Raw genomic sequence first — 25370 nt, 5'->3', positions numbered from 1 at the left:
TTACTAGATTGAAGAGAAACGTCTTGAAGTTTTAAAGAAGTTGATCAAGAAGTTGTGTTTTTGGTTTGATTATTTCTAGCTATTTCGTCCTTATGAACTCGTAAACATGTGAACCGAGGACGTGCCTACTGTTTTAAGCTTTCAATTTACAACGACAAAGCTTAGTACGGTGCTTTCCTTATTAAATCAAGACATGCCTCGTTTCTTGGTTTTGTGGTCTACAATATTGCTCCAGACATATCTTATTCTCATTCAATTATATTTACCATTTCTTAAACTGAAAATCCATAAAACAAATCACCAACCATTGCTGCACGGCTACCGTACTGTACACCACATTTAAAGCTTTTCTCATTGCCATTTTCCAGAACATGAGAAAGAAGCCGACCCTTTCGTCACCTCCTTTTTTTGTGAACTAGCATTTATTGTTTTTTTTTTTGACAAAAGTTATATTGTGCGCCATTTTTGCGCCAAACGGATTGGCCGAAATGTTGGGCCTCTGCCATTGTGTCGTTTTGTCCCCGGGGCGAAACAACCGACTCATGACATATTTATGACCTAGGGAGGAAAACCTTGCGAAAAATAAAAATAAAAAAGAGAAATACCAGCATTCCCACCCTAAACACCCTGAAATGTCGTCACAAAATAGGACCGGCGGAATGTCCTCCTACAATGGAAGAAGACCGACAGCAACCGAAAGCCACGCAAGACAAACGTAAGCTGGCACCAGAGGGTCGTAACACACGTGGGCGTTGAATGGAGCCGTAAACTGCACGCGTGCGCTAGCCGTCCTGTAGCCCGCCGTCCGTACGTGTACTGGCACGGGCAGTGCTCCACTGTTCGAACCCCGGCGAAGGATTTGGACGACGAATTTGTTTATTTTATTGCCAGCACTTGTACACGGTGAACTCGTAACGGCCGGTGGGATGAAATCAAACCGTAATGGAAGCGGAACGAGAAATGGGCCCACCAGTGCAAACAAACCGATAGGAAATGATCGGCGTAAGTGTCGGCGCCTTGAGTGGCATAGTAAGTGGTCCGTTTTGATGGTTGCCCATTCATGGTACACGTTACGAGCACGTTTGTAGTGACAAGTCGATGAGCCTTTTACAATCACATCTTGTCGTAAATTAGTGGAACCAATTTGATGCGTGTGTTATGGCGAATTTTATACCGCACTGCAGACATCGCATAGCCAAAAGCATCCGAGCGAGGTGGAACTTTTTGTATAAGTTTAAACAAACTTTTCTCCCAAAAGGGAACCTTTTTCTCTCCGCCACTTCCAATTTACGCATCAAAGTCGAAACGAGTTTGTTGCAGTAGGAAAAGTGGACGCTAATTATCATGCTGTATACTTTTAGCTCTTCCGACGGTTGGCTGTTCTGACACTGTGTGTGTCGGTTTGCCAGTTCGGTAGAAAGTTGCTCTAAAATCCCTAATGATCAATATCGTATGCAGGGCAGGGCTGCAGGGCCCCAAACCATTCTCGAACCTCCGTGGTGCATGGAAGGAAAAATATGATACCCATGGTGATGACAGGACGTCCAAAGTTCAACTTCTAATGGGTCGTTTGGGAAACTTGTTCCCCAACCCAGCTCGTAAGTGAAAGCGATCATGGGTATTTGGACTTTCACTCATTGTTAAAAAGTTAATGCGTGGTATGATCTTTGGACAAGTTGCACAAATTTGGTGCCATATGGAGTTAATTTAATGTTCGTGATGCATATTTCGCAATAAATCTGTTTATAAATAGCTTTTCGATATATTTTCTCAGTAAAAAATATGATGTCATTTCTCTTAACGACTTTTGGAGTAAAGTGCTTTTTATTGGACCTCGGCAACACATTTTCTAAAATCACGCCCTGTAATCATTTTGCGTTTCTCCGCTAACTCTACCGAAAACAAATTCAATCGTCTTGTGTGCAAATGTTGTCAAAGGTCTAATATGCTTTATCATTGCGGCTACCATTAATCGCTAGCAAGCTTCATTCCGCTTGTTAGAAAACCCTAAGCAATGACAATACAGTTGCTTTCTGGTACAAAAAACCGCCATAGTCGGAGTATTACAATGATCAAATTGGCTCATGTTTGCCAAGCACTGATGGCAAAAAATCTTAACTCTAGAAGGCTGAAAGATGATTTGTTTTCGTGTAAAAGGCTTAACAAAATGTATAACAACTCACAGACAGGCATATAACAATATAAAACGCAATACAATTGTTAAAAAGGTTTATTCACATGCTTTTGCTGGAGTTGTTATCTGATCCGTTCATTACTTGTATATTGTTTAAATCATCAATCAATTTGCTCATTGTTTATACTAAAAGAAACTAATAACAAACCTAAAAAAACTACAAAAATAAATGATCAAAGAAGATTAATTGACAGTATGCAAAAAAATATTTCCAGGCATAGAGAATGAAACTGAGAAAAAAAAACAGAACCAACCCAATAGAGAGGAAAAAGAGGAAAATGTTTATATTTTCACCCTTCGCGTTCTCACCGGAACGCTTTGTGACCTTTACCATAACATTGAACTTATTGTTTTCTTTACCCACTATCTAACCTCCCACATAACGCTTTGCCAGATTATCGGCATCTTTTATTTTACCCATCCGATTGGGTTAAGTTTATGCTGGTTTCGTGCCGCAGCATATTCGAACTCGCTTATATCGGACGGCAAGCCAGGACACCGCAACGACCCCGAAAAAGCGAGCATTCGCTGCTCTTTTGTTACAGTCTAACGTTGCCAACATCCCACGTTCACGCCCACCTCGAAGCCATCCCCAAATTTCGTGCCCTTTCCATACCATTGTCTCGCACTCAAATCGCATCCGCAGCACTGCTACGATTCTTCCTCGCAGCACAACTTCGATTCATGCCTTTTGCATTGGAACGATTTTTCCCATGCCCCCGTTGCTGCTGCAGCACTGGCAAAAGCGCTCGTAAAAGATCCTTTAAGTAAAGTGCTTTGCTCGCTTTTGTGCTTTTTGGCTTCTGCTTTCCATTCGGTTCTGCTGGAAGTTTTTCGTGTGCTTTTTTTTCGTCTTCATGAAAGCCATTTTGTTGCTGGTGTTTCCAATGCTGGGAAGATGTTCTGAGCGGTATTACCGGTCTCCTTAACGTTTTCCTTAAAAGACTGGGTAGCATTCGCTTTGTGTATGAAAGTATGAAAGTGACCGAAATAATGGCACCTTCTCCGTCAACAGGATGCACAGAAGACGGCAACCAAACGGCACCGCCACCGGTTCATCGTCATGATTATGCAAATTATTTATGCTACGAGATCCATTTGTGTACGCTTGGTTCCGTTTTTTTTGTGTGCTGCTACTTGGCGGGAAAGTTGTTTGCCAAAAACAAAAATATTATTTGCCAGCAATATGCTGCGAGTTTGGTGCGCACTAAAAGCATCGTACAAAACTTCACGATCGTAATAAGCATGTTGTCTAACTGTGACGAAGCAATTCTGTCGACCTCGAGTTGATCGACAGTGTTTTCGAGTGGTTTCATTAAAGATATGACGGGTTGTTGTTAGCTTTCTTCATGAATATAATTAATAACAGTTGTTTAGACATAGATTTTGAAGATAATGTTTATGATTTATATGATAAAGTGTTAAATATTTGCTTTAAAAATAATCCTTAACTCATATTCTAACTTCTCTAAAAATTGCCCCAAATCAAAAAAAGACATTGCTAGGTTAAGAAACAAAAGCTCCCGGTGTAGAAAGGTCAAATTATGAAATGATAAGCGCAAGCAGAGCTTAAACCGGTCTCAATATTACGGTATTCATTCTGATAAACTCTCCTCAATGATTGTTTCCACCGATCGTTGCCATTGAAGTCCCCTTTTTGGGGGGATCTGCTTCTAACGAGCACTGCGAACGGATCCCATCGACCCCATCATCAGATAAATGGCAGCGTGATAACAACATGAAACGAATCCTCGAGCGCACAACTAGAACCATAAAGCTTCAGTAGCTTTGAATGCCAACTTTTTGCCCTCGCCATTGGATGAAGCTGGATGAGAGGAAGGCGTATTGCGCTGATTCGGTATTTCCACTGGGTTCCACTCCGGGAATGAAAAGTGTTGCCAGGGCAAGCAAGAATCCACCGTCTCACACAGACCCGTTTCGCAATCCACCATCAATCGCCCGGTCGCGCAGCAAACGCTGTTGGACACGCCGAGAGTCGCACGAGCGCATTAATAAATTATACGACGAAATGTTCCCGATAACGGGCGAACAATTTCACAAAACGAAGATTCCGGACCGTGTCTGTTTCGTGTGTACACGTGCACCAGAGCAGATCCTTTTGCGACTTCTTGACTTTTCTGCACGAACGTTGTAGGTCGCGAAGGTGTGTTAAGGTAACGTTTGCCCATTTGTCCTCATTGTTTTGGAAGACAGGCGGGGGGGAGCGATGGGGATCGCACGGCTGGAGAAATAAGGACAATTTTCAAGGATATTTAATGCCTGCCTAACCTTTTCACTTATTCTACGATGCCTGAACGCAGCCGGTAAAAGGTGGCAGGGGTGGGTTTAAAGGAAAAATAATTTACTGTTGCTCGGTACACCCTCAACTCACGTCACGTTCCATTTTATTATCTCAACGTACCACGGAAGAAGCGTTTGCAAAAGAGGTTTATAGCATCCAATGAAGTCCAATTAAAATCACACAAAAAGGTACGGGCAGGATCAATACGCATTTAATGGTACGGGTTGAAGGAATTTGCGAAACGAAGCAATAACCATTGGCAGTATTATTGTTAAGTGTATCTTTTCCGCTTCTCATAATCATAACTGGTGGCACTGTTTAGCATGGAGATTTGGTTTTATTTTCTTCCCTTTTCTGGACAGTCTTGATTCGCGTTCGGTTTGCTTTCTTCCGTTCATTTCGCTTGGGCTACGACGAAAGTTGATCCCTTCTGTGCCATTTTCTGCTTTCGCTGGTGCTTGAAACATAATTTCTGGGTGGGTCCCGTAAAGAATAAGCCGCTTTACGAATTGTTTCCCATTTCCCGCAGGGCTTTTACTTCGGTCGGTATGGAAATCTCATCAGTAGCGGCTATAGTGGCCATGCGAATATAAGCGAGAAAAAGAGAGAGACAGAAAGAGCATCACACATCTATGTTTGGAGAAACAACTACAAAGAAACACGAATGTATATAAAAATAAAAAGCATTGGCCTCGCCAAAGGCGTCACAAAAGTGGATTTTCAGTTCCAAAATACTTTATACGAGTTTGCTGTAAGCCCTTATACTTATTCACTTCCAAAGCCCTGGAAACGATTAGCCTGGTTTCGAAAATCAAGTTCTCAGGAAAGAACATTGCTAGAAGTGTGAGGCCCCAAAAAAAAGACAAGAGACGGCCAGAAATGTAAAACATTCCAATTGTACACACACACACATACTTACAAAACAAACAAACACAAGCAAACTCACTGATTTCTTTTGTGGAAGTTTTGCGAGCTTTCGCATATTTGGCAAAAGCCTCACAATCTTGCGTTGGGTACTGGAGCTTGGCTTCCGAAATTGAATTGCAGTAAGCTGCCATGCAGCCGGCTTCGATACTTTCCTTGACGTCAGGGACCCCAAACCAAGACACCGCTATTCCCTATGTCCCAATTCCCAAACGGAACATGTTTCTCCACTCTTAGTGCTTCTCCAGGGACGTTCCTTCCCTTCCGTTGCGGGCGTGAATACGTACGTTCATTTTCAGTCTAATCAAATTTTCCCTTGGCGCGAGGAAAATTGAGCATTAACAAGACGAAGCAACTACAAGAAAAAAAAAACCTAGTATCTGCCATTAAGCGTTTATGTCTCAATTTTCACCAGCCGGGTCGAGCAAATCCCCATGTGTTGGGCATTTTGTTGGCTCCCTCGTGCAGGGGGAAAAGGTTAACGATCGGTGCGGATCGCGAACGTGCAACGCTTCAGCTATGAAGTGCTAAAACGAGCATAAGAAAGTAAGCTTTAAGAGAAAAAAAGCTCACGCCAAGACAATCTTGCGACAGCAAACGAAGCATGGCTAAAGGAGCTCAGAATGGTGGAAAGGAAAATGTAACAACAAAATGCAACAAAAAAAAGCGAAAGAGCAAGCAACAAAACGTAAACGGAAAAATAATATCTTCACTTATGTACCTACATGGAGGATGGGCTGCCCTTACCGATGGTACGATCATCCTTCGTGACTCGTGGGACAAATTTACCATTTTACCGCAAACCTCGTTGAAGGAGCAATAATTTACTTGACACCCAACAGCACCAGAGGAGCCCCAAGCGATGGAAGATGAAACGGTGGTACGGTACGCCCGGTCCGGGGACTTTGCGACCGAAGACAAATCGCAGGGCTTTTGTGTTCCGTACGGTTTGCCTTTCGCCACGAGGCGAATGCTTTTCATCAGAAGGAAAATTTACCATCAGCGCACTTCATTTCCGATGGCACGGTGTCTTTTGAAGGCTTTGATTTAGTTTCTCTTTTTATGTGGAACGGTTTTTTTTCTTTAGAGAAATGTGCACCTTCCTGCAGCAAGGTTGAATGAATGAATAGCCAATTTTTACCCAACAGGTTCAGGAAGCATGAAATGCATTACAAAATAAATAATTACATTACATTACTTTTAGACCAAAAATACTAAAACTAGATAATTAAAATTAAAAGAATAATTCTCATCCACGTGATCTTCCTAACCGCAACCAAAGCGTTTGGAGTGTTCTCATTTGCTTGTCGAATGGAATGAAAATTCTCGAATTCTCTGTTCATTTCATTATTAATGTTTAAAAAAAGTGATCGTATACCTTGCGTGTGTGTATGTTGAAATAAATCAAGCTCGACATACGGTGAAGTGTTACCGTGCATGCAGACATCATTAGTCATCTTTACCCCGGGGTGTATCGACAGCTGGCACAACGTGGGAAACCTCAACATTCATCGCTCAACGCATCGAGGGAAAACATTCGTCCACCTCATCAATTGTCCACTCATCCCATCGAAACGGTCGTTAACGAATAGTTCGTTTAACTCGCGTGAAATTCGGTGCATGCGTGTAACGTGTAAACTCTTCTTAATGTGTCTCATATACTACCCAGTCATGAAAAGCACGAACTCCAATTAATGAATAAAATTGTCAAATATTTCATCGTGACTTGAAGCTTGCAAAAAAACGGCTTTAAAAAAGCTCCATCCGTTCTGTTTTGTTTCCTGCCTGGTTCGTTTAATCCCACCCGGCACGTAGTCCGTCCGACAACGAAAAGAGACTGTACAAATTGTGATTTCGATTTCGGTAGTGCGCTTGATTGATTGTGATTTCGAACGTGATGTGATTAGATGGCTATAATTTAAAGGAGAAAATTGTGATTTATTTACGACACACGTAATGCATGGGAGCGAATTGCACCACTGTTGCTGGTGAATTTCGAATACAAAACGCCACCGGAAAACAAACATTCAATAACGTTCCTTCGATGCATCCAATGCTGCCGTGTGCTGGGCGAATTAATTGAGAAGTCGCTTCCAGTCGAAAACCAAAAACAAGCCAAAGAGAACACACTACATCATCATGGCGGGTGATTCAAACTCGAGCGACGAAGAGCTTCAGCAGCTCGCACAGGCGCTGGAACGGGGCCCGGCCAAGTGTCACGAGTGCTACGGTGACTGTGTGGACTGCGTGCCGGACTGCTGCAAGGATACGACCGTGCACAAGTGCCATCTCGATGGTGGGCCCGGTCGTTTCCAGACTGGCAAGAATCTGCTCACACGGGCGCTTCGCTATCCGCCCGGTACCGCCACCAGGAAGTGTGTCCTGACGCTCGACGGGTACTCGTACGTAATTGGTAAGTGATATTTGTCTTCGGTTCGATTGATTGATTACCACCATGCTGGTAGTACGGCAATCAGACGGTCCAAGATGTGTGTGTGTGTGTCCTTGGATGATTTGCTGGGCAGTAAATAATGCAACAAATTACGAAAAGTTTTATTAGTATTTCAGGACCAATGAGCCGATGATAATCGATGTTAGTTCGTGGAAGGGACATGATACTGGATGATATTATATATTGAGGACGATAAATACAATCTATATTTATAAAGCTTATCTGATTTGGGAAATGATTTATGTTTTTTTCTGTGCTAGTCTTAGATCGACCAGTGAAATAGTATAGTCAGAGACACATATATTAGTAGTCTGAGTCTGCAACGGTCCAGTTATTGTCAGAGCAAAGTTTGTCTTTTGACTAATTTTGGGCTCTAAGAACTTCAAGCCACAAACTGTAGCAGAGTCGTATACCTACGATATTGTCAGTAAATTGTCCGTCAATATTTCTTCAACACATTATAAAAATGAGAAAAGTTTAAGCTAACTCAGTGTGCACATTTTTAAACCACTTCCATAGTCTGTGAGAAATATGTACCAACTCCGCGTACAAAAAATACCTCCAGCAAATAGTAATCTTATCTCGGAAGCGTCATAAAGTACGCTTGCTAAATAACAACACAACCAGCAAGCTAATCAGATTAATTTCTATGATAATAACGTGAAGCTGATCACATTACCGGCGTCGTATTCCGTGGGTATTCCACAGAAATCGCATAAGGCAATCCTGCGCCCATCCTCAAGCAATCTTTTGCTGGACAATGTGATATTTAACGACGATGGAAAAGTAGTTTTTCCTGGAATTATCTTTAACGGATGATCACAAGGGATGGTTGTTTTTTGCCGAACACAGCCCCAAGGGAAAAATTATTAACCTTGCCAACTGAAAACTCGATTAATGGTAAAATTTTCAGCTTTAAGTTGAAAAGAAAAACATACACTCCAACATACACTTTTGCTTAGAACCGGTCCAATGGGGAAAGGAACAACACCGTGCGCTACGGAATCGATTTTCCCGAGTTGCCCAGTTTTCCCGAAGGTTATGCGAAGACGAAGCGACGCATGTGACAATAAATCAACTTCAAGTTAAATTTAGCTCGCCTGAAAGTGTCATCATTCGTGAAGGGGACGTTCAAGAAAGCTCTACTGGATTGGGGTTTTCTTTTTTGCTTTACTTTGTTGAACCAGACATCATCCACCGCCCACCCAAGAGCACTTTCATGCGAGGGGCGCGAATGTTTACAAATAATTCAACCTTCATCAATTTTTTCTCCCGCTTCCAAATGCAGGACGACGATGATGGTTCCTTCAAGGAAATTGTTTTTTACTTGCGTTAACGCACACACACACGTAAACAGGCGCCAGCCAAACTTGCCACGTCATAGTGCTGCGATACGGCAGTACGGTGACGCCACAGCAATCAAGGCGGAAAAAAACGGAATTGTCATCCCAGACTGGCACGTGTGTATTTAGCCTTAACGGCTTAATCTTCGAACGCAATACAAATCCTACATGCGAAAACGACAATAGTGTACGCTGGGTGTAGTGCAAGGGGGTATTTATTGCCCTGGCATTATAATCGGTGACAAAAGAAAAACCAATTGATAAAAAGGTCTAGAAGAGGAGCGATTTTACCACCGCTACGATGAGTAATCCAATGGAAAGCACAGCCCGTACTCCACCCGACACCGGACCGAGCACGATCGAGTCCCATGGTCCGAGCGAGACCTGCTTGGCATCCAGCAGACGACCGACCTTGTGTCGCGATTCCGTACCGACGAGATACACCTGCGTTCGGTTGCGGATTTCGTACAGATCGTTTACGTCGATCGTTATATGCTGGTCGTAGAAATTGATCAGCACCACCCGGTAGGGATCGTCCATTCGGTCCTCATATTCGCGCAGGTAACGCACAAACGCGAACACACCGTCCCCGAAGGCGTGCGATTTGAAGTGGCCGTGGGTGAAGATGCGATGCTTGCGCATTGCCACTGCATCCAGATAGAACTTGTAGTGGCTGTAGTCGGCCTCCTGTTGCTTCAGCAGGTTCGTCTGCCGATAGTACGGATGTACCGGGAGCCAAGTACGGGGTGCGTTCGAGAACCCAGCATTATACGAATCGTCCCACTGGTACGGTATGCGCTGCGGATCGCGCGAAGCATCCCTGTAGTTGTTCGGCCCAAGATTGCAACCCTGCGGATCGAGCGTGTCCTCGTACGAGATGTCCCGATGGTCGATCATACCCAGCTCATCGCCATTGTACGTGACGGCCACACCGGGCAACATCAGCACCAGCAACTGCATGCCATCGACACGCTCCTCGCCGAATCGGCTCGCAACACGCGGCTTATCATGGTTGCCCAACACCCAGTTGGTAGTCTTACCGCGCGGCACATTGCCCAACCAACGGTCGATAACGCGCTTAAAGTCCTTAGCGTTTGACCATGCGCCCAATTCCTCGATCATGACAAAGTTGAAGGGGAAGTGAGCCCGCTGCTGCTTACCATCGTCCGACTCGTAGTAGCGTAGGGTCATCGTCAAGTTGGCGTACGCTTCCGTCATCATAATGCTGTAAGACGAAGCGAACGTTCAGTGCCTTAAAATGGAACACGACCAATGCAACACCCTACTTACACAGCATCACGGCCCTGTTGGCGCGAAAAGTCATCCAAAACCGTGCGCCAGTGAGCGATTACGTCGTACGTCTCCAGAAGGTCCTTCGTGTAGATGTGATGCGTGTACCCGTAACTGTTCGGATCTTCCGGATTGTTTATGGGCTCGTCGATAAAGTCCGGATGCTCGAACATGTGATTGATGGCATCGACACGGAATCCGGCCGCTCCACGCTCCATCCAATAACGCAGCACTTCATCAAATTCGGCAATTACCGCCGGATTGCGGTAGTTAAGATCCGGCTGTCCTTTAGCGAACTGGTGCAGATAATACTCGCCTCGCAATTCACTCCACTCCCAGGCAGACCCGTAGAATACCGATTGCTGCAAACCGAAAAACCCCGTGAAGCTTATTACTTCTCCTTAACCTCAGTTATCGTTCTCATACCCAATTGTTTGGCGGCATCCGCTGCCCATTCACCATCCTTGCCGGGCGCCACACATAGTAATCCCGGTACGGCGCAATACCACGCTCCGAATCGATGAACCACCGGTGCTGATTGCTCGTATGGTTCGGCACAAAGTCCAGCACAATCTTCACTCCCAGCTTGTTCGCTTCGGCAAACAGTTGCTCCAGATCGGCATTCGTGCCGAACAGCGGATCGACCTGCTTAAAGTCGGACACATCGTACCCGAAGTCTTCCTGTGGTGAGCTAAAGATCGGACTCAGCCACGTTGCATCAATGCCCGTATCCTTCAGGTATTGCAGCTTCGCCGTAACACCACGCACATCTCCCACACCGTCATCATTCGTGTCGTAGAACGATCGTGGATAGATCTGGTAGAACAGTGCCGTTTCCCACCACTCTTTGTCGGAGGGTGAGCTCTCCTGGGACTGTGCGGTGCCTACCAGCACCACCGCTAATAACACCAAACACCAACGGACACCCATCATTGACCGCTGTCGCGAGCGTACTATTCTCTGCCATCAATTGAACTTGGATGGATTGCCATGCTATCGCTCGTCAATTGATGTAATTGATGCATTCAATTGTTCCGCGATTGGACGGCACGGGACCTAGAGGGATTGCATCACCGTATCTAGAAGATGCCCGTTTCAACCCGACATACCTGGCGGCATTCGTATCAGGATCGTTATCCCACGGGATCTCTGCGATAACGGCATGACGATTGCAACACGCTGTATATATTATGATACAACGATCAGTCGCACTAACAGGGAGAGGGGTTGATAATAGCACCCTACTCAAACCGTTCATTTCCATTGAAAGAAGGTTTATGGCACCTGGGATGTGTTACAGTACGTTATATTATCAAGAGTTATGGGTGATCCTCAAGTCTTCAATTCTGGAAAGGAATTTAAAATGCCCTTTACTCAATATTTCAAAACTACCTCAGATAATAGATGTTAAAACTATGTTCTCTGTTTATTTTTCTTTCAGGTAAGCTTCCGGACATGATCACCTTCAAATAACTGGCATTAAACATTACCCTTACATACCTCCTGAAACACTTCACTTCGTAAGTACACACTGTATTGTTAATCTGTTCCAACCAATTCAACCTTACGTAATGACGCTAAACAAGTAAAACATTCTCAATTTCGAACTCGACAAATAAGCGGCCCAATAAAAGGCCGATTCTTCTACCTATTTATGCTCTTCCCTGCATGGCACACCTAATAGGGCCGTGTGTGCCATCCTTCATCAAATCCGAATTGGTTACTATCGATTGAAGCATTAATCTTATCTCACCGCACCCAATCCGTCATATCGGAACGACGTTTGCCGATTGATCGGTTGTCAAGCTGTCCAATAAGGGGTTTGTTGTAAAATATGAGACTGTTTTCGGCGTCTATGCTGCTATGGAATCTATTTTCAACCTGTTCCAACCTACACCACGGCTTGGTGGCGCGTGACTTGGGGCAGGTTTCGGATGATAACGAATCAGGCGGTAATATCTCCATTAACGCACTGAAACCTCATCAAACTTCGGAACGAAAAAAAAAAAAAGAAACAAAAGCCTATTCATCGACACATCTTGCCCAAAACACGGAGTGTGGCACGGGGTTCTTTATCGAATAAATTACAATTACACTACAGATAGGTTCGGACACGTGAGACTTAGAAGAGTGTGCGCAGGATCGATGCGACCAGCAGCATAACCATCGACACGCCGATCGTGCTGGCTGACGATGCAATCTCGAACACAACCGCATCGTACCGGCCGAGAATGATGTGGAACACCTCCGTCACCTCGTCGCCCTCCTTCAGGCGGGCATCGAGCGACGTCAGTTTCACCTTAACCGCACCAATATCTTCGTGCAGCTCCTGCAGATTCACGTTCACATCGTTATCGTTCAAGTTGACCACCACGGCGTACGATTGCTCACCATCGAGCGTGCGCGTGTACCCAAACACGTTGTTCAGCAGCACCTTCGACTCGAACCTGCCGTGCATGAACGTGTGCTCCTTGCGCAGCTTGATCAACTTCTGGTACAGCTTAAACATGCTCTCGTTGGCCATCTTCTGGGCGGCGAGATTAACTTCCCGAAAATTGGGATGCACCGGTAGCCACGTTTTTTGAGCCGTCGCCGCCGTAAATCCGGCGTACGGTGTAGCGTCCCACTGGAACGGTGTGCGGACGGGATCGCGTGTGAACTGTTGGTACACCTCCGGGTTCGTGTTGGCGGCTTGCGGATCTTGCGTTTCCTCAAACGTAATGTCCCGGTTGTCCTCCATGCCGATCTCTTCGCCGTAGTACACGACGGCAATACCGGGCAGTGTCATTTCCAACACCGCCAAGCTGGCAGCCCGATCGCGCCCAAAGCGCGATGCAATGCGAGGGCGATCGTGATTGCCCAGCACCCAGTTCGCCTGAGCACCGGCCGGCATAGCGTTAAGCCACTCGTCGATAACCTCCTTAAAGTCGTTTGCCCGCGAGTCTATCGACAGGCGGTTAATCATGGCGAAGTTGAACGGGATGTGGGAACCCTTACGGTTTCCGTTTCCATACCACAGCATGGTCTGTTCCAAGCTGGCATACGCCTCCGTCATCATGAGGCGCGTCACATTGTCGGCAGCCTTATACGTGTCGAAGAGCTCGCGCCAGTCGTAGATCAGATCGTAACACTCTGGCAAATTCTGCGTGTACTCGTGGTCCAGGTTCTCCCAGATCAATTCCCCACTCGGGTCGATGAGTCTTTCGTCGCGGAACTGTGGATCCTCGTACGCGTGGTTGATTGCATCGATACGGAACCCATCAATGCCCTTGTCCAACCAGAAGCGCACCATATCAGCCATTTCCTCCTTTACTTTCGGGTTGCGGTAGTTCAGATCCGGTTGCTTCTTGTCAAACTGATGGAGATAGTATTGCGTTTGACCGGGGAGCAGCGTCCAGGCAGGCGTATGGAAGACGGATTGCTATCGAAACCACAGGAGAAACAAACGCAATAAGCTCAGGAACATCTTACGAACTTGCAAAGACACATTGATGTCCCTTCGTCACTTACCCAATTGTTGGGAGTTCCTTGGTTTGTGCCTGCGTTGCGCCAAACATAGTAATCCCGGTAGTCTCCTTCGTTGTTCACTGATTTCACGAACCACTCGTGCTCGTCGCTCGTGTGGTTTGGAACAAAGTCAAGAATCACCTTAATGCCGAGCTGCTTTGCCTTCTGGACCATTCGGTCCAGATCCGCCATGCTGCCGAAAATTGGATCGACATCGCGGAAGTCGGCAATATCGTATCCAAAGTCGGCCATGGGCGATTTGAACACTGGACTCAGCCACACACCGGTCACACCAAGATCGGCCAGATGTTCAAGCTTTTCCGTTATACCGGCCAGATCACCTACTCCGTCACCATCGTTGTCTTTGAATGATCGTGGGTATATTTGATAAAACACGCCCGACTCCCACCAATCCATCTCGGCCCCATGCTGTTTCCCAGAGATCACCGACGATTTGCCACTGACCGTGGCCAGCAAACCGACGGTTACCAGTAATAGTGCACACACGGCGATCCGCATCCTGGATGAAAACTCACTCTGTCAACACTGTTGCGCTGTTCGAAGCGCAATCGTGCCGGTCGAGGTGGAAGATACAATTTATAGGCTACTCTGCATTCCATCAAGCAAATGGGACGCTGCGTTATCTTCCACTAGATAGGCTGATAACAAAATAGTGGAATACTTCGAGCTTCGAGGTGCGAGATATGATACTGAGTTGTGCCAAATGATTCCCATGACGATGGATACACAACCGGAGAGCAAAGTCACCAACACCTTTACCAATATCTCGTAGCTACCGGAGCACTTATTGATGGACGGCTCAATGTGAAGGTTATCAACATCGACACACTCTGCTATATTACGAACGACTGCACCTAATGGGGTTTGATAAAACATGACCAGTTTGCTTTATTCCTCGAGCCGGATACTATGTATAGCAAGCTTTCCCTTGACTCACGACATCTACAATCGAACGAATTACGGAAACGGCCTATAAATTCACGTTATCAAAGTCCGGCTTTTCTATCCACCGATCAGAACGCGTAACTTATGATTCAAATGCTACATTTAGCCATTGTTTTGTGTTTGTGTCTGGTAGAGGGATTAAAGATTTCTTTGTTTGTTGGGGACCTCAACCTGCTGGCCTATATTCTGACCTTAGTAATGATCGCTAAACTACTTAGCATTACTAGCATTTGGGCGTTCAACACTCTCGCCCAAATCGCCCCTGATGACAGCTCCAAAATAACTGCTTCATATGCACCGAGTGCGATATTCGTAACATCCTTCATGCACTCATCCACCTCGTAGCTTCCTTCGGGAGACGTAAACGCTATCTTTGACCGTGTCGCATACCGATGTACGCGGCTCAGGTTGAACGTTACCGCGTGTGAATTACCGTTCAGCACCGTGGCATATTCTTTCTCCCCCAGCAGCGAGCGCAACACCGCAAACACATTGTTCGGCAGTACGAACGATTGGTACGAACCGTAGCGCAGCGTGACCGATTGTTGGTGCCATCTTATCAGCCCACGGTACAGATGATACATCGACCGGTTGGACGATTTCTCCCGTGCCAAATTGAGCAACGCATAGTTGCCGTTCACCGGAAGCCATGGTTCGGTTTTCACCTGCGCGGATGTGGACGTAAATCCTGCCCATTCGTTGCTCGCATCCCACTGGAACGGTGTCCGGGCGGGATCGCGCGAATAACGCGCAAAAACCGTTCCGTTCGTACTGCAACCGAGCGGATCTTGCGTTTGTTTCCACGAAATCCCGTCGTTATCTTCCATGCCGATTTCATCGCCCTGTAAATGAGTAACAGGAGTCTTTAATTGGGGATGCCCGATTCGTTACAGCTTCCGGGAAATGTCTCACATAGTACACGAATACCATCCCGGGAAGGGTGAAGCACAGCATCGCCAATCCAGCGGCACGTTCCCGCCCAAAGCGGGACGCCACGCGTCGAAAGTCGGGATTGCTCAGCACCCAATTTGCCACCCCATTTGGGGGCAGCGCATTCAGCCATCCGTCGATTAGAAGTTTGAAGTCTTCCGCGCGGGATGCGTTGGAGATTTCCCGCAGCAGGCCAAAGTTTTGCGCGATATGGGCACCGACCTGGTTCGCTGTACCGAACCATTTCATTGTGCTTTCGAGGGTCCCGGTGTAGGCGGACGTTATCATGAGCTTTCTGTCCGTGGCACCGTCTGCCGTGTTGTACTCTTCGAACAGTGCGCGCCAATCGAAGGCAAGGGCGTAGTTGTCGGCCTGAAACGAAACGAAGGTGGTTACGAACTACCGAACACAAACAGACGCGGAAAGTTATTTTCCCATTTGCTTACCAAATCACGTGTGTGGATGTGGTTCAAGTTTTCGTAGCTAATGGTTCCTTCCGCATTGATCAGAGGCTCGTCGCGAAATTGTGAATCCTCGTACAGATGATTGACCTGCATGAGGCGCAACCCATCGATATCCCGATCCAGCCAAAACCGCATCGCGTCTTCCATCTCCTGGCGCACCTTCACGTTCCGATAGTTCAGATCCGGTTCCGTCTCACCGAACTGATGCATATAGAACTCGGTGCCACGCACGTTCTTACTCCAGGCCGACCCACGGTACAGTGATTGCTGTCACATAAAGAAAACCCACAACGGATGAATACAATCAAGCGTGGACGAACAAATCAACTGCTTACGCACCCAGTTGTTTGGCGGGGTACTCTCTTTGTCCTCGTCCTCCCCTGCTCCATCAGGCAGGATGTAATAGTCACGGTATGTTTCATCCTTTCGCACACTCTTCTGGAACCATTCGTGCTGCTCGCTCGTATGGTTCGGCACAAAATCCAACACCACCTTCAGGCCGGCTGCCTTCGCCCGTTGCACTACCTGCACGAAATCGTCCATCGAACCGTACAGCGGATCAATGTCACGATAGTCGGCAATGTCGTATCCAGCGTCACGCATCGGTGAACGAAACACCGGACCCAAACAAACGCCCGTTACACCCAGCTCGATCAAGTGATCGAACCGGTCGAGCAAACCGCGCAGATCACCGCTGCCGTCACCGTTGCTGTCACGAAAGGAGCGTGGCAACAGTTGGTACAGGACGGCCGATTCCCACCAGTTCCCGGTGACCGGTGGATCCTGCCGGGGACCGTACTGCGCGGTGGATTCCACTTGACAGGCGATCTGTAGCACGAAACCAATCACTACAACGAGGCGGTATGGTTCCATCGCGGGACAGCGAAATTTTACTTCTGTCAGGGAAATTTCATCGACGCTCGATGGCACGCTATTTATACCACCGTTCCGCGGAAAAGGCCCCCACGAGGGACGATTTAACATGGCGGATGGTAAATGTTACACGTGCCAAAAGCTTATCGCCAAATTGGAAGTTTCCTTTTGACAGGTACACGTCCAATAATGTTCCGGCTGTGCTGTGATGGCTTGCCGTTGAAATGGTGCGTTTTGTGATGTTTGATTTGCGTTATACGGCGGATTAGGTTAGCAAACTAATTACGCGTTTATTTTTGGTTTGTTTCCAGCAATGTGAAATAAACATGACAGCTTCCCAGTATAATTAAGTATAATTTTAAAACGAATTGCTATTCTCTACCTAATATGGCGGCCGTAATTCAATTAAATCTTGCTCCCCTCATCGTACAATACTTGATGGGGAGCACAATGCGATATCGATGTTTAAAAACGCCTGGATCACTTTTGGACAAACTCGTTGATAGTAAATTAAGCCGATTTCCTATCTTATCAAACCTTTCCATTGATTCACGTTCCTGGTGCCTGATTGTTTCCTGTCACGTTCCTCGATTCGATTGCTGTGAACGGAACAGCCATAGCACATCCGACACTGTATCCGATCGAATGTCGTTTTGTTTGTATACAAGCGATTTTACAATTTAATGGTCGATTATTTCGCACTCTTCATTGATCACAAGCGGGGGTCCTCTACAATCAATCAAAACGATAGCAATATATTACATGATCTCTTATCTTTGCAATTATTATAGTCTCAGTGTCGGCGACCCACTGGGAGTTCGTATGTATGTCGCAATAGCTAAAACAATCTTACATGCCTTAACCGGATCGAATCTTCGTGATGTAGCGGGGTAAGCATTTGCTTATCAAATTATCTCGTGACATAAATTATCTGCACTCTGTTCGAGCACCATTCCCGAACAATCTGGAGAGTGTGACATTACCGTGATTAATTTGATTCCGCGTGCTGTGTTTTGTGCTCTATTTAATTTAAAGCACTCGTACCGAGATTAACTGCAAAACTAAACAACTAATGTTGACATCTTCATTTGATTACCGAAAACACACCATCGCGTCCTGTGTTCTGCATAAAACCTGTTTTCTATTCACACCCGGAAGGTCTTTTAGAAAAAATGTACCCTCACTCAAATTCTTCATTCACTAACTAACCACAGTGCGGTGAAATAAAATTAGAATAAATAATGGTTAAATTAACCAAAAGCACTCGCTGCACAACAACACCGCTAACAAACATGCAAACAAGCGACACATTTCCTACGCCCAATTGGGGAAAGAAATGAACAATAATGATTATTTGAATTGCGAGGCTCGGTGTGTCGGTGTATTCATTTATGTGTGTGTTTTTTTTTTCTTCCTAGCTTTCCATCCGTCCGTTTCCATTCGAAAGCACTTGCGCTGCTTCGCCACTAGTGCACTGTGCCCCGTTGCAAAGAGCAAAAGAAGCACCCGTGTCCTTAATGTGCTCCGTGTTGCGAGACCCGCGCGCGATGGCCTGGCTTATGGTTGTCATTATTTTTTCAAACTACCCCGGGCAGTCCACTTGCCGATGGTTTGCCATGGCTGAAGCCCGTAGTAGCTGGAACCGAGCGCAATTATGATAGACGCAATTACTGCTGCGTCCTTCACCGTGCGCCAAAGGACAGCTAAATTTGTACTCGGCATCGCATCGCGGTCCCGCGTTCTGTGATAAGACATGAATAGAAAGAGAAAGAGAGAGAAAGAAAGGGGAAAGGAGAGTGTGGAAAGAAAAATTAAAACGTACACACATACACACAAGCGCCCAGCGTGGAAATGTAAAAACAAATGTCGTACGGTGCTGGAACTGTGTGAACAACGTCACAGCCAACAGCAAAGCGGTGAAAGGATAGAAGTTTTGCTTTTCCACCATAGAAACGCCCGTAAAATGGCCATTCGGGTAGAAGTGTAAAGAATGCCGCTGATGAAATGATAGATGATGAGGGCTTCAAGTTGGGTTGGTGTCGCAGTGCAGAGCTCGGCATCCCTGCGAATCGTCCCCGGCGTCCTCCATTTGCGAAAAGAAAGCTGAGCTTCATTTTTTAATTAAAGCACACCCTTTGCTAACCTATCTTGCGCGCTCCAGCTTCTGCCCATCCCTTCAACCATCGTTAAAGTGACATCTCAGGTGGATGACCCAGCGAATGATCCCGAGACAGCGTTGGTGTCTTCTTGCGCGTCGGTGGAGCTACACACCAGTAGGCAAATTGGAAATGGTACCAGCTAGAACAAACAGCCGCAGCATGTTCGTTTTGTGCTCGACAATGGTGAAAAGAACAACGGAGGTAAATCTTTTTCCAGCAGACCGAGCCCTCCAAAAAAAAAAACACCCAACACCCAACACGACCTGGAAGTGGAAGAGGACACACGTGCCAGTAAGAAGATCGCGGCGATATCAAGTGGAAAGTGGGTAATGGAAATGTCAAGCTTCATATTTTTCATACTACCTAGAAAAAAGGGACTGGGATGGACTTGCCTTATGCCTTAGCTCTCCAAGTTTAAGGGAGCAGCAGCAGAAGCAGAAAAAAAATGCTTGCTCCAGCAGAATGTGCCGGAACGCGTCTTGTAGCAACAGCTGCAGAATGGAGCGGTTCAATTAATTTCATCATTAATTTTCTCGAGTGAAATCAATGAAGCACGATATTCGATTAGTGAAACGAGCATCATGAATGCATTTTTCACGGTGGATTGATTTGCTAGCTATGTTCTACCGTATGTGGACCCGGTAGTGAGAGTGCTGTACTAACGATGTAACATTATTTACATCTAAAAGTGTTTAAAACAATTCATAAAAGTGCTTTTACACCATTGTGTTGTTTAATCCAACGATTTCCACGACACACAACTCAACAACAATGCAGCAAGCATTTTATTCTGCTAATGGAACCCGCTACATATTCGCTTCAATCAAAGCCCTACATTCCCAACCGTCCAAAAAAAAAGGTCAACAATGGCAGTGGTTCACAAATTTTAATTCAATGTTTCCACTCCGCATTCCCTAATCTCTCATCCCGTTTAGACGCTTGAGAAAAGCATCAAACGAAAACAAAAGCTGGTGAATGGGAAACTTTTCTAATTCGACGGTGTTTGTTGCTTTGTGTTTAGCAAAATGTTTCACTCCGCACTGCAGCTAAAACAGCCTCAGGCGTGTGTGTTTTATGTTTCGGAAAACAATTTCGATAAAACTTTGCTCCCCTGCAATGCAACACTGCGCTGTGCAGGTCCCAGGTTGGGTGGAAATTTAATTAGGATGTGATTTTTTAATCTAATCACTAAACTTCATTACGAAATCACAAACCCCGTTTAATTTGTTGTATGTTAACGCACGTGAACGCAGAAATGGAATTTCTTTGCTTGGATAATCGAGCCTTCGTTTTGCCTTCCCGTTTCTTCTAACGCTTGTTGTATAATTTACCTCGACGTCAACGGCATACTTTGTAAGACTAGCCCTTCATATCCGCCTACGACCAGTTTGTCCGACTGCACGATATCTCTGGTGGCAATGTGATGAAAAGGGGAAAATAATCGAAAGTAAGATACAAATTTAGAATGTTGAAATATTAAATTCACCACCTACAGCTACACTTACCCCGCACGATAGTTGGACTCGGAACCACTCGAAGCGACCGTTAGTTCGAGCGAAAGTCTTGGAAATATTGATGCCAAATCGACCGATCGATCGGTACCACCGGACAGGTTGATCACCACCACAAACGTGTCCGTATCCTGGTGCTCGCGCACGTACACGATAATGCTGTCCGAGTACGGGACGAGCTGGATCGAACCCTTCCGGAACGTTTCGTGAGCTCGCAAGCGTACCAACGCTTGGTAGGTTTTGTAATGGCTCCGGGCGGAACGTTTCTCCGCAGCCAAATTTAGCCGGCGATAGTTTGGGTGTACCGGTAGCCAGGTCGATGGACCCGTGGAAAAGCCCGCATTTGCGGTGTCATCCCACTGGAACGGGGTTCTTTCGGGATCGCGTGAAAACACAATAAAAGCATCACCACCACCGGCGACAGAGTCACCCTGGCCGTTACTACTGATCGCATCCGGATTGTCCAACATTCCGATCTCTTCGCCGTAGTACGTGACCGCAATACCCGGAAGGGTTAGCAGCAGTGTGTGGATCGCATCAATACGTTCCGGTCCGTACCGGGTGCCAACTCTCGGTTGATCGTGATTACCGAGCACCCAGTTAGCGGTGGCACCACCCTTGCGCGGCATATACGTGAGCCATTTATTGATCGTGAAGACAAAATCTTGAGCCGTTGAGGCACGGTTCAGGTCGGTGATGAGCAGAAAGTTAAAGGGCATGTGTGACCCTTGCCGGGATGAGGATTCTTCACCGGACCGATAGTACTTCATCGTGAAGGTAATGTTTGCGTACGCTTCCGTCATAATGATGCGACGGTCTCCTCCGTGTTCTTCCGTCCAATCGTCCAACAGCTTTCGCCACTGGTACACCATATCGTAGTCTTCGAGCTAAAATGTAAAACACACTATTAAAGCGAATCCTATTAGTGCTGTGTAATTGGCCACTAATTCAACACCAAAGTTATGGAAGGGTTACCCAAAAGGACACGGCTCCCGCCCTCCGTAAAATCGTGACCAGAAACGTTAAGTTTCGTTGCCTTATCTAGTGGCCCTGACTCTGCTTACCAAATCCTTCGTGTAGATGTGGTGCGTAAAGCCGTACGAAAGCGGATCCCGGTCGGTGCCCGTTTCCGGCTCGTCCGGAAACCCCTCCACCTCGAACAGATGATTTACCGCATCGATGCGAAAGCCGGCCACTCCTTTGCGCAACCAGAACCGCAACACCGCGCGCATCTCGTCCACCACGGCCGGGTTGCGAAAGTTCAGATCCGGTTGCTGGGCGGTAAACTGATGCAAATAGTACTGACCACGCACCGGATGAAGCGTCCAGGCGGAACCATAGAAAACGGATTGCTGTGGAGAAGGAGGAGGACGTTTTGAGAACAAAAAACCATCATACAATGTTGTCCAGTTTTTTCAGCAGCTTCATTTACGACCATCTGGTTCGTGGTGGCAAACTTACCCAGTTATTCGGTGGCAACCGGGTTCCGTTGCTGGTGGACGGATCCATGCGACCATCATGCCACACATAGTAGTCGGTGTACGGTTCTTCGCGCGCCACCGAACGCTGGAACCATTCGCACCGGTCGCTCGTGTGGTTCGGCACAAAATCAAGGATAATCTTGATACCGAGCCGTTCCGCTTCTGCCAGTAACGCTTCGAAATCGGCCATCGTCCCATACTCCGGCTGGATCGCGGTGTAGTCCGCGATGTCGTACCCGAAATCCACCATTGGCGATAGGAAGATGGGCGATAGCCAGGTTGCCCCGATACCGGCATCCTTGAGATGTGCCAGCCGGCTAGTAATGCCGCGCAAATCACCCACCCCGTCGCCGTTCGAGTCCATAAACGAGCGTGGATAAATTTGATAAAACACCGTCCTTTGCCACCATTCGTCGCGCGATGCTTCCTCCGCGCTACAGCTCGCCCGACTTATTGCGACCAGCAGCACAAAGTAAAGCCACCGCCATTCGACACCACAGTTCGGCCGATGTTGGTTCACCATCATCACCAGAAGACCACACGCACGAATTGGTACGGTACGGAATGTCACGTAGCTTGCGGATGATTTATGCAAATCGAGAATCAACTATCACCCTGCAATGCAACACACACAGAGAGTGGCTCTCTTTTTTTTTCGTATTCGTTTTTTTTTTTGTTGCACTCACCAATGCGAAAAGGCTAACGATCGATGATGCCGGCACGGTCGAGGTTTTGAATAAATTTAATCACACGTTCTGTGTGATTGCCACCAATATGGTGCACCGATGCACCCGCTCGTGATGCACTCACAGGGGATACTGCAATCTGTTCGTTCACCTAGAAAAGGGAGACAATAAAAAAAAACCAGAAATACGATAGTGCAAACGCTTGCACCGAACGCTTCTCCGCTTGTGTTTTGGTTTTGACTGTGAAAACGATCAACGATCGGTTGGTGGGTTGCGTTCACACCTACCGCGAGACGCCGATGAAATGCAATACCAACACAATTAAAGCGTGAATCAAAACAAACACAGAGTGCGCTATCAATAGTGCGCTATTTTGTTTTTTTCGACCAACGAACAACGAAACGCGTCAAGACATTGGATTTATTTTCTTCACCGATCGGAAACCGTGTAAGAAATTTAAGAAAATTTTAAATGCAATATTTTCACTGTCTGCAGGTTTTAATAATCGTAAGAAAAAGAGAAAATAACGAAACAAAACATACAGTGCAAAATTCGCAAGAAATACTTGTAGTTACGTCTTGCGAAATTCTTGTTCATGCCAGGTCTAGCGTGCAATGTCGATAGCTACAATTCGGTGATTTATGGTTAAGAATAACGTATGATACCATGGACACTACAAACGACATGTGTTCAGCATCTCAGACACGTTCGAGCGTAAAAAAAAGGAAAAACAAAAAATACTCCCAATTCGAAACGATTCATTTTCGTTTCCTACTGACATCAAGCCCCGTAGTTCACTTCCGTCACGCATCCGTTGCTTTTGGCACAAGTGAAGTGACTGGAAGGAACGTTCAAGCAACCACCAACCATGACCATGACGGGACCCCATTGCTCTGGGGTTGGTTTCATGTCTAAAGGAATGTCCGCTCACATTCCCCACCATCGCCATCTTCGAACACCATTGGTGGTCTCCAAGGGAAAATGGCTGGGAACTTAGGGTCGCCCATTTTCTGCTGGAACTCCACACCACACGAAACCCAATTTCTGCTGCAGAACTAGGATTGCTAAGTGCGCTTTAGCACAGTTCCAAATAGGAAAACTTTCTGCTACATCCGGCTCGCAACCAGCGAGTCAGCGATTATTGTTTCATGTTCAGCATAAATTCACCTTCAGCCAACAGCAGTGGCGTCACACCTACACCGATCGCATACGCATAATCTGAGTGGCGTTATTTTAGACACTCATCAATCCACGATCTTTGCGTCGCACAACCATACCAAACAAAAAGCCAAACCGTTTGCCAAAGACCAACTTTGCTCCGCTGAGGCTTTCCTACGGAAGATTCCAAACTTTACACCCGTCACAACACCGTACAACCGTTCCCACGAGGGTACTTCTTAGCTCTCGGAAAATGCTCCAAAAACCCAACTTTTATGCTTCAGTGGTCGGCAGGTAGCGGTTTGCTGCCGGAAGCAGAATTCATGTGTTCGTGCGTCAAGCGAACAACCGCTTGATGTTCTTTATGGCTCATGGCCCCTGGCTGCCCCGTATCGCACCGAAGCATCATCGAATATAATGCAAATTTATGGAATATTTTACCGAAGAAATTATTGTCCGCTTGCCTGGCTAAAACTCACGGCCCTCAGCGGGGTGGGGCCACTAACTACTACGTACGCACCGTCCGTGTCCTACCCTGACACACGCCATGACGAAAAAAAGGCACAGCCCAGGTTCAAAGCCCGCTCCGAGGCTGGTAGTGTGTAATTGAAGTTTGATTCCGTTGCGGTGGCGCGCTGGTACGACTTATTTAGGATTTTTACTCCCGAGGTGAGACACCGACTAAACCGAGCCCGATAATACTACTGTGGCCAACAGCAGAACAAAGACCAACAAAAGCTGCCCGCGTGGACGTGGTTTTTGCTGCGTGAAATCGTTTTATGGACGACCGCATGATGTGGGGGGGGGGGAACGAACCGTTCCGTTTATCTTCTGGATTTGGCAAGAGGGAATTAAAAAACTTTTACGTTTGCAGCGTGTTTTGTTTTTTTTTTCGTTCGAGCGCGTTGTCCGCAAACGGCAACATGGATTTAAATGGGTCGTTTATTTATTTGGTTTTTTTTTTGCTTCTACTGCCCACTGCCAGGACTTGCAACACTTTGCCAGACAGTCATAAAGTTGCAGAGGCAGCCGAAACGAGATTATTATATTTATCGTTATCCCCAAGGTGGTGCCGGTTTTATGCTGTGCTTATAGCAATTAAAAGCTTGCCCCTGCTCTCTGAACTTTGA

At 46.4% G+C, this 25370-nt stretch overlaps 5 protein-coding genes across 5 annotated transcripts in view; 1 reads left to right on the top strand and 4 right to left on the bottom strand.

The window, feature by feature from the left end:
* Nucleotides 1-25370, top strand: part of LOC128300609 (dual specificity calcium/calmodulin-dependent 3',5'-cyclic nucleotide phosphodiesterase 1) — a 124735-nt gene that overhangs the window by 44049 nt on the left and 55316 nt on the right. The window lies entirely within an intron of this gene.
* Nucleotides 9486-11435, bottom strand: LOC128300615 (maltase 2-like). The gene is made up of 3 exons (XM_053036741.1): nt 10932-11435; nt 10506-10867; nt 9486-10440 (listed from the first exon to the last, which is right to left on the bottom strand). Exons 1-3 carry the CDS (start codon nt 11433-11435, stop codon nt 9486-9488), a joined length of 1821 nt encoding a protein of 606 aa, XP_052892701.1.
* Nucleotides 12274-14531, bottom strand: LOC128300612 (maltase A1-like). Its single transcript, XM_053036738.1, has 2 exons — nt 14016-14531; nt 12274-13926 (listed from the first exon to the last, which is right to left on the bottom strand). Exons 1-2 carry the CDS (start codon nt 14529-14531, stop codon nt 12628-12630), a joined length of 1815 nt encoding a protein of 604 aa, XP_052892698.1. The 3' UTR covers nt 12274-12627.
* LOC128300613 (maltase A1-like) lies at nt 15158-17245 on the bottom strand. Its single transcript, XM_053036739.1, has 4 exons — nt 16712-17245; nt 16355-16639; nt 15891-16280; nt 15158-15820 (listed from the first exon to the last, which is right to left on the bottom strand). Exons 1-4 carry the CDS (start codon nt 17243-17245, stop codon nt 15158-15160), a joined length of 1872 nt encoding a protein of 623 aa, XP_052892699.1.
* On the bottom strand, nt 17589-22919 carry LOC128300611 (maltase 2-like). Its single transcript, XM_053036737.1, has 5 exons — nt 22377-22919; nt 21980-22267; nt 20910-21802; nt 20736-20813; nt 17589-18986 (listed from the first exon to the last, which is right to left on the bottom strand). Exons 1-5 carry the CDS (start codon nt 22917-22919, stop codon nt 18815-18817), a joined length of 1974 nt encoding a protein of 657 aa, XP_052892697.1. The 3' UTR covers nt 17589-18814.

The sequence above is a fragment of the Anopheles moucheti genome, chromosome 3, assembly GCF_943734755.1.
Source record: "Anopheles moucheti chromosome 3, idAnoMoucSN_F20_07, whole genome shotgun sequence".
In the NCBI taxonomy this organism is placed as follows: Eukaryota; Metazoa; Arthropoda; class Insecta; order Diptera; family Culicidae; genus Anopheles; species Anopheles moucheti.
This window is presented reverse-complemented; position numbering and strand designations above follow the sequence as displayed.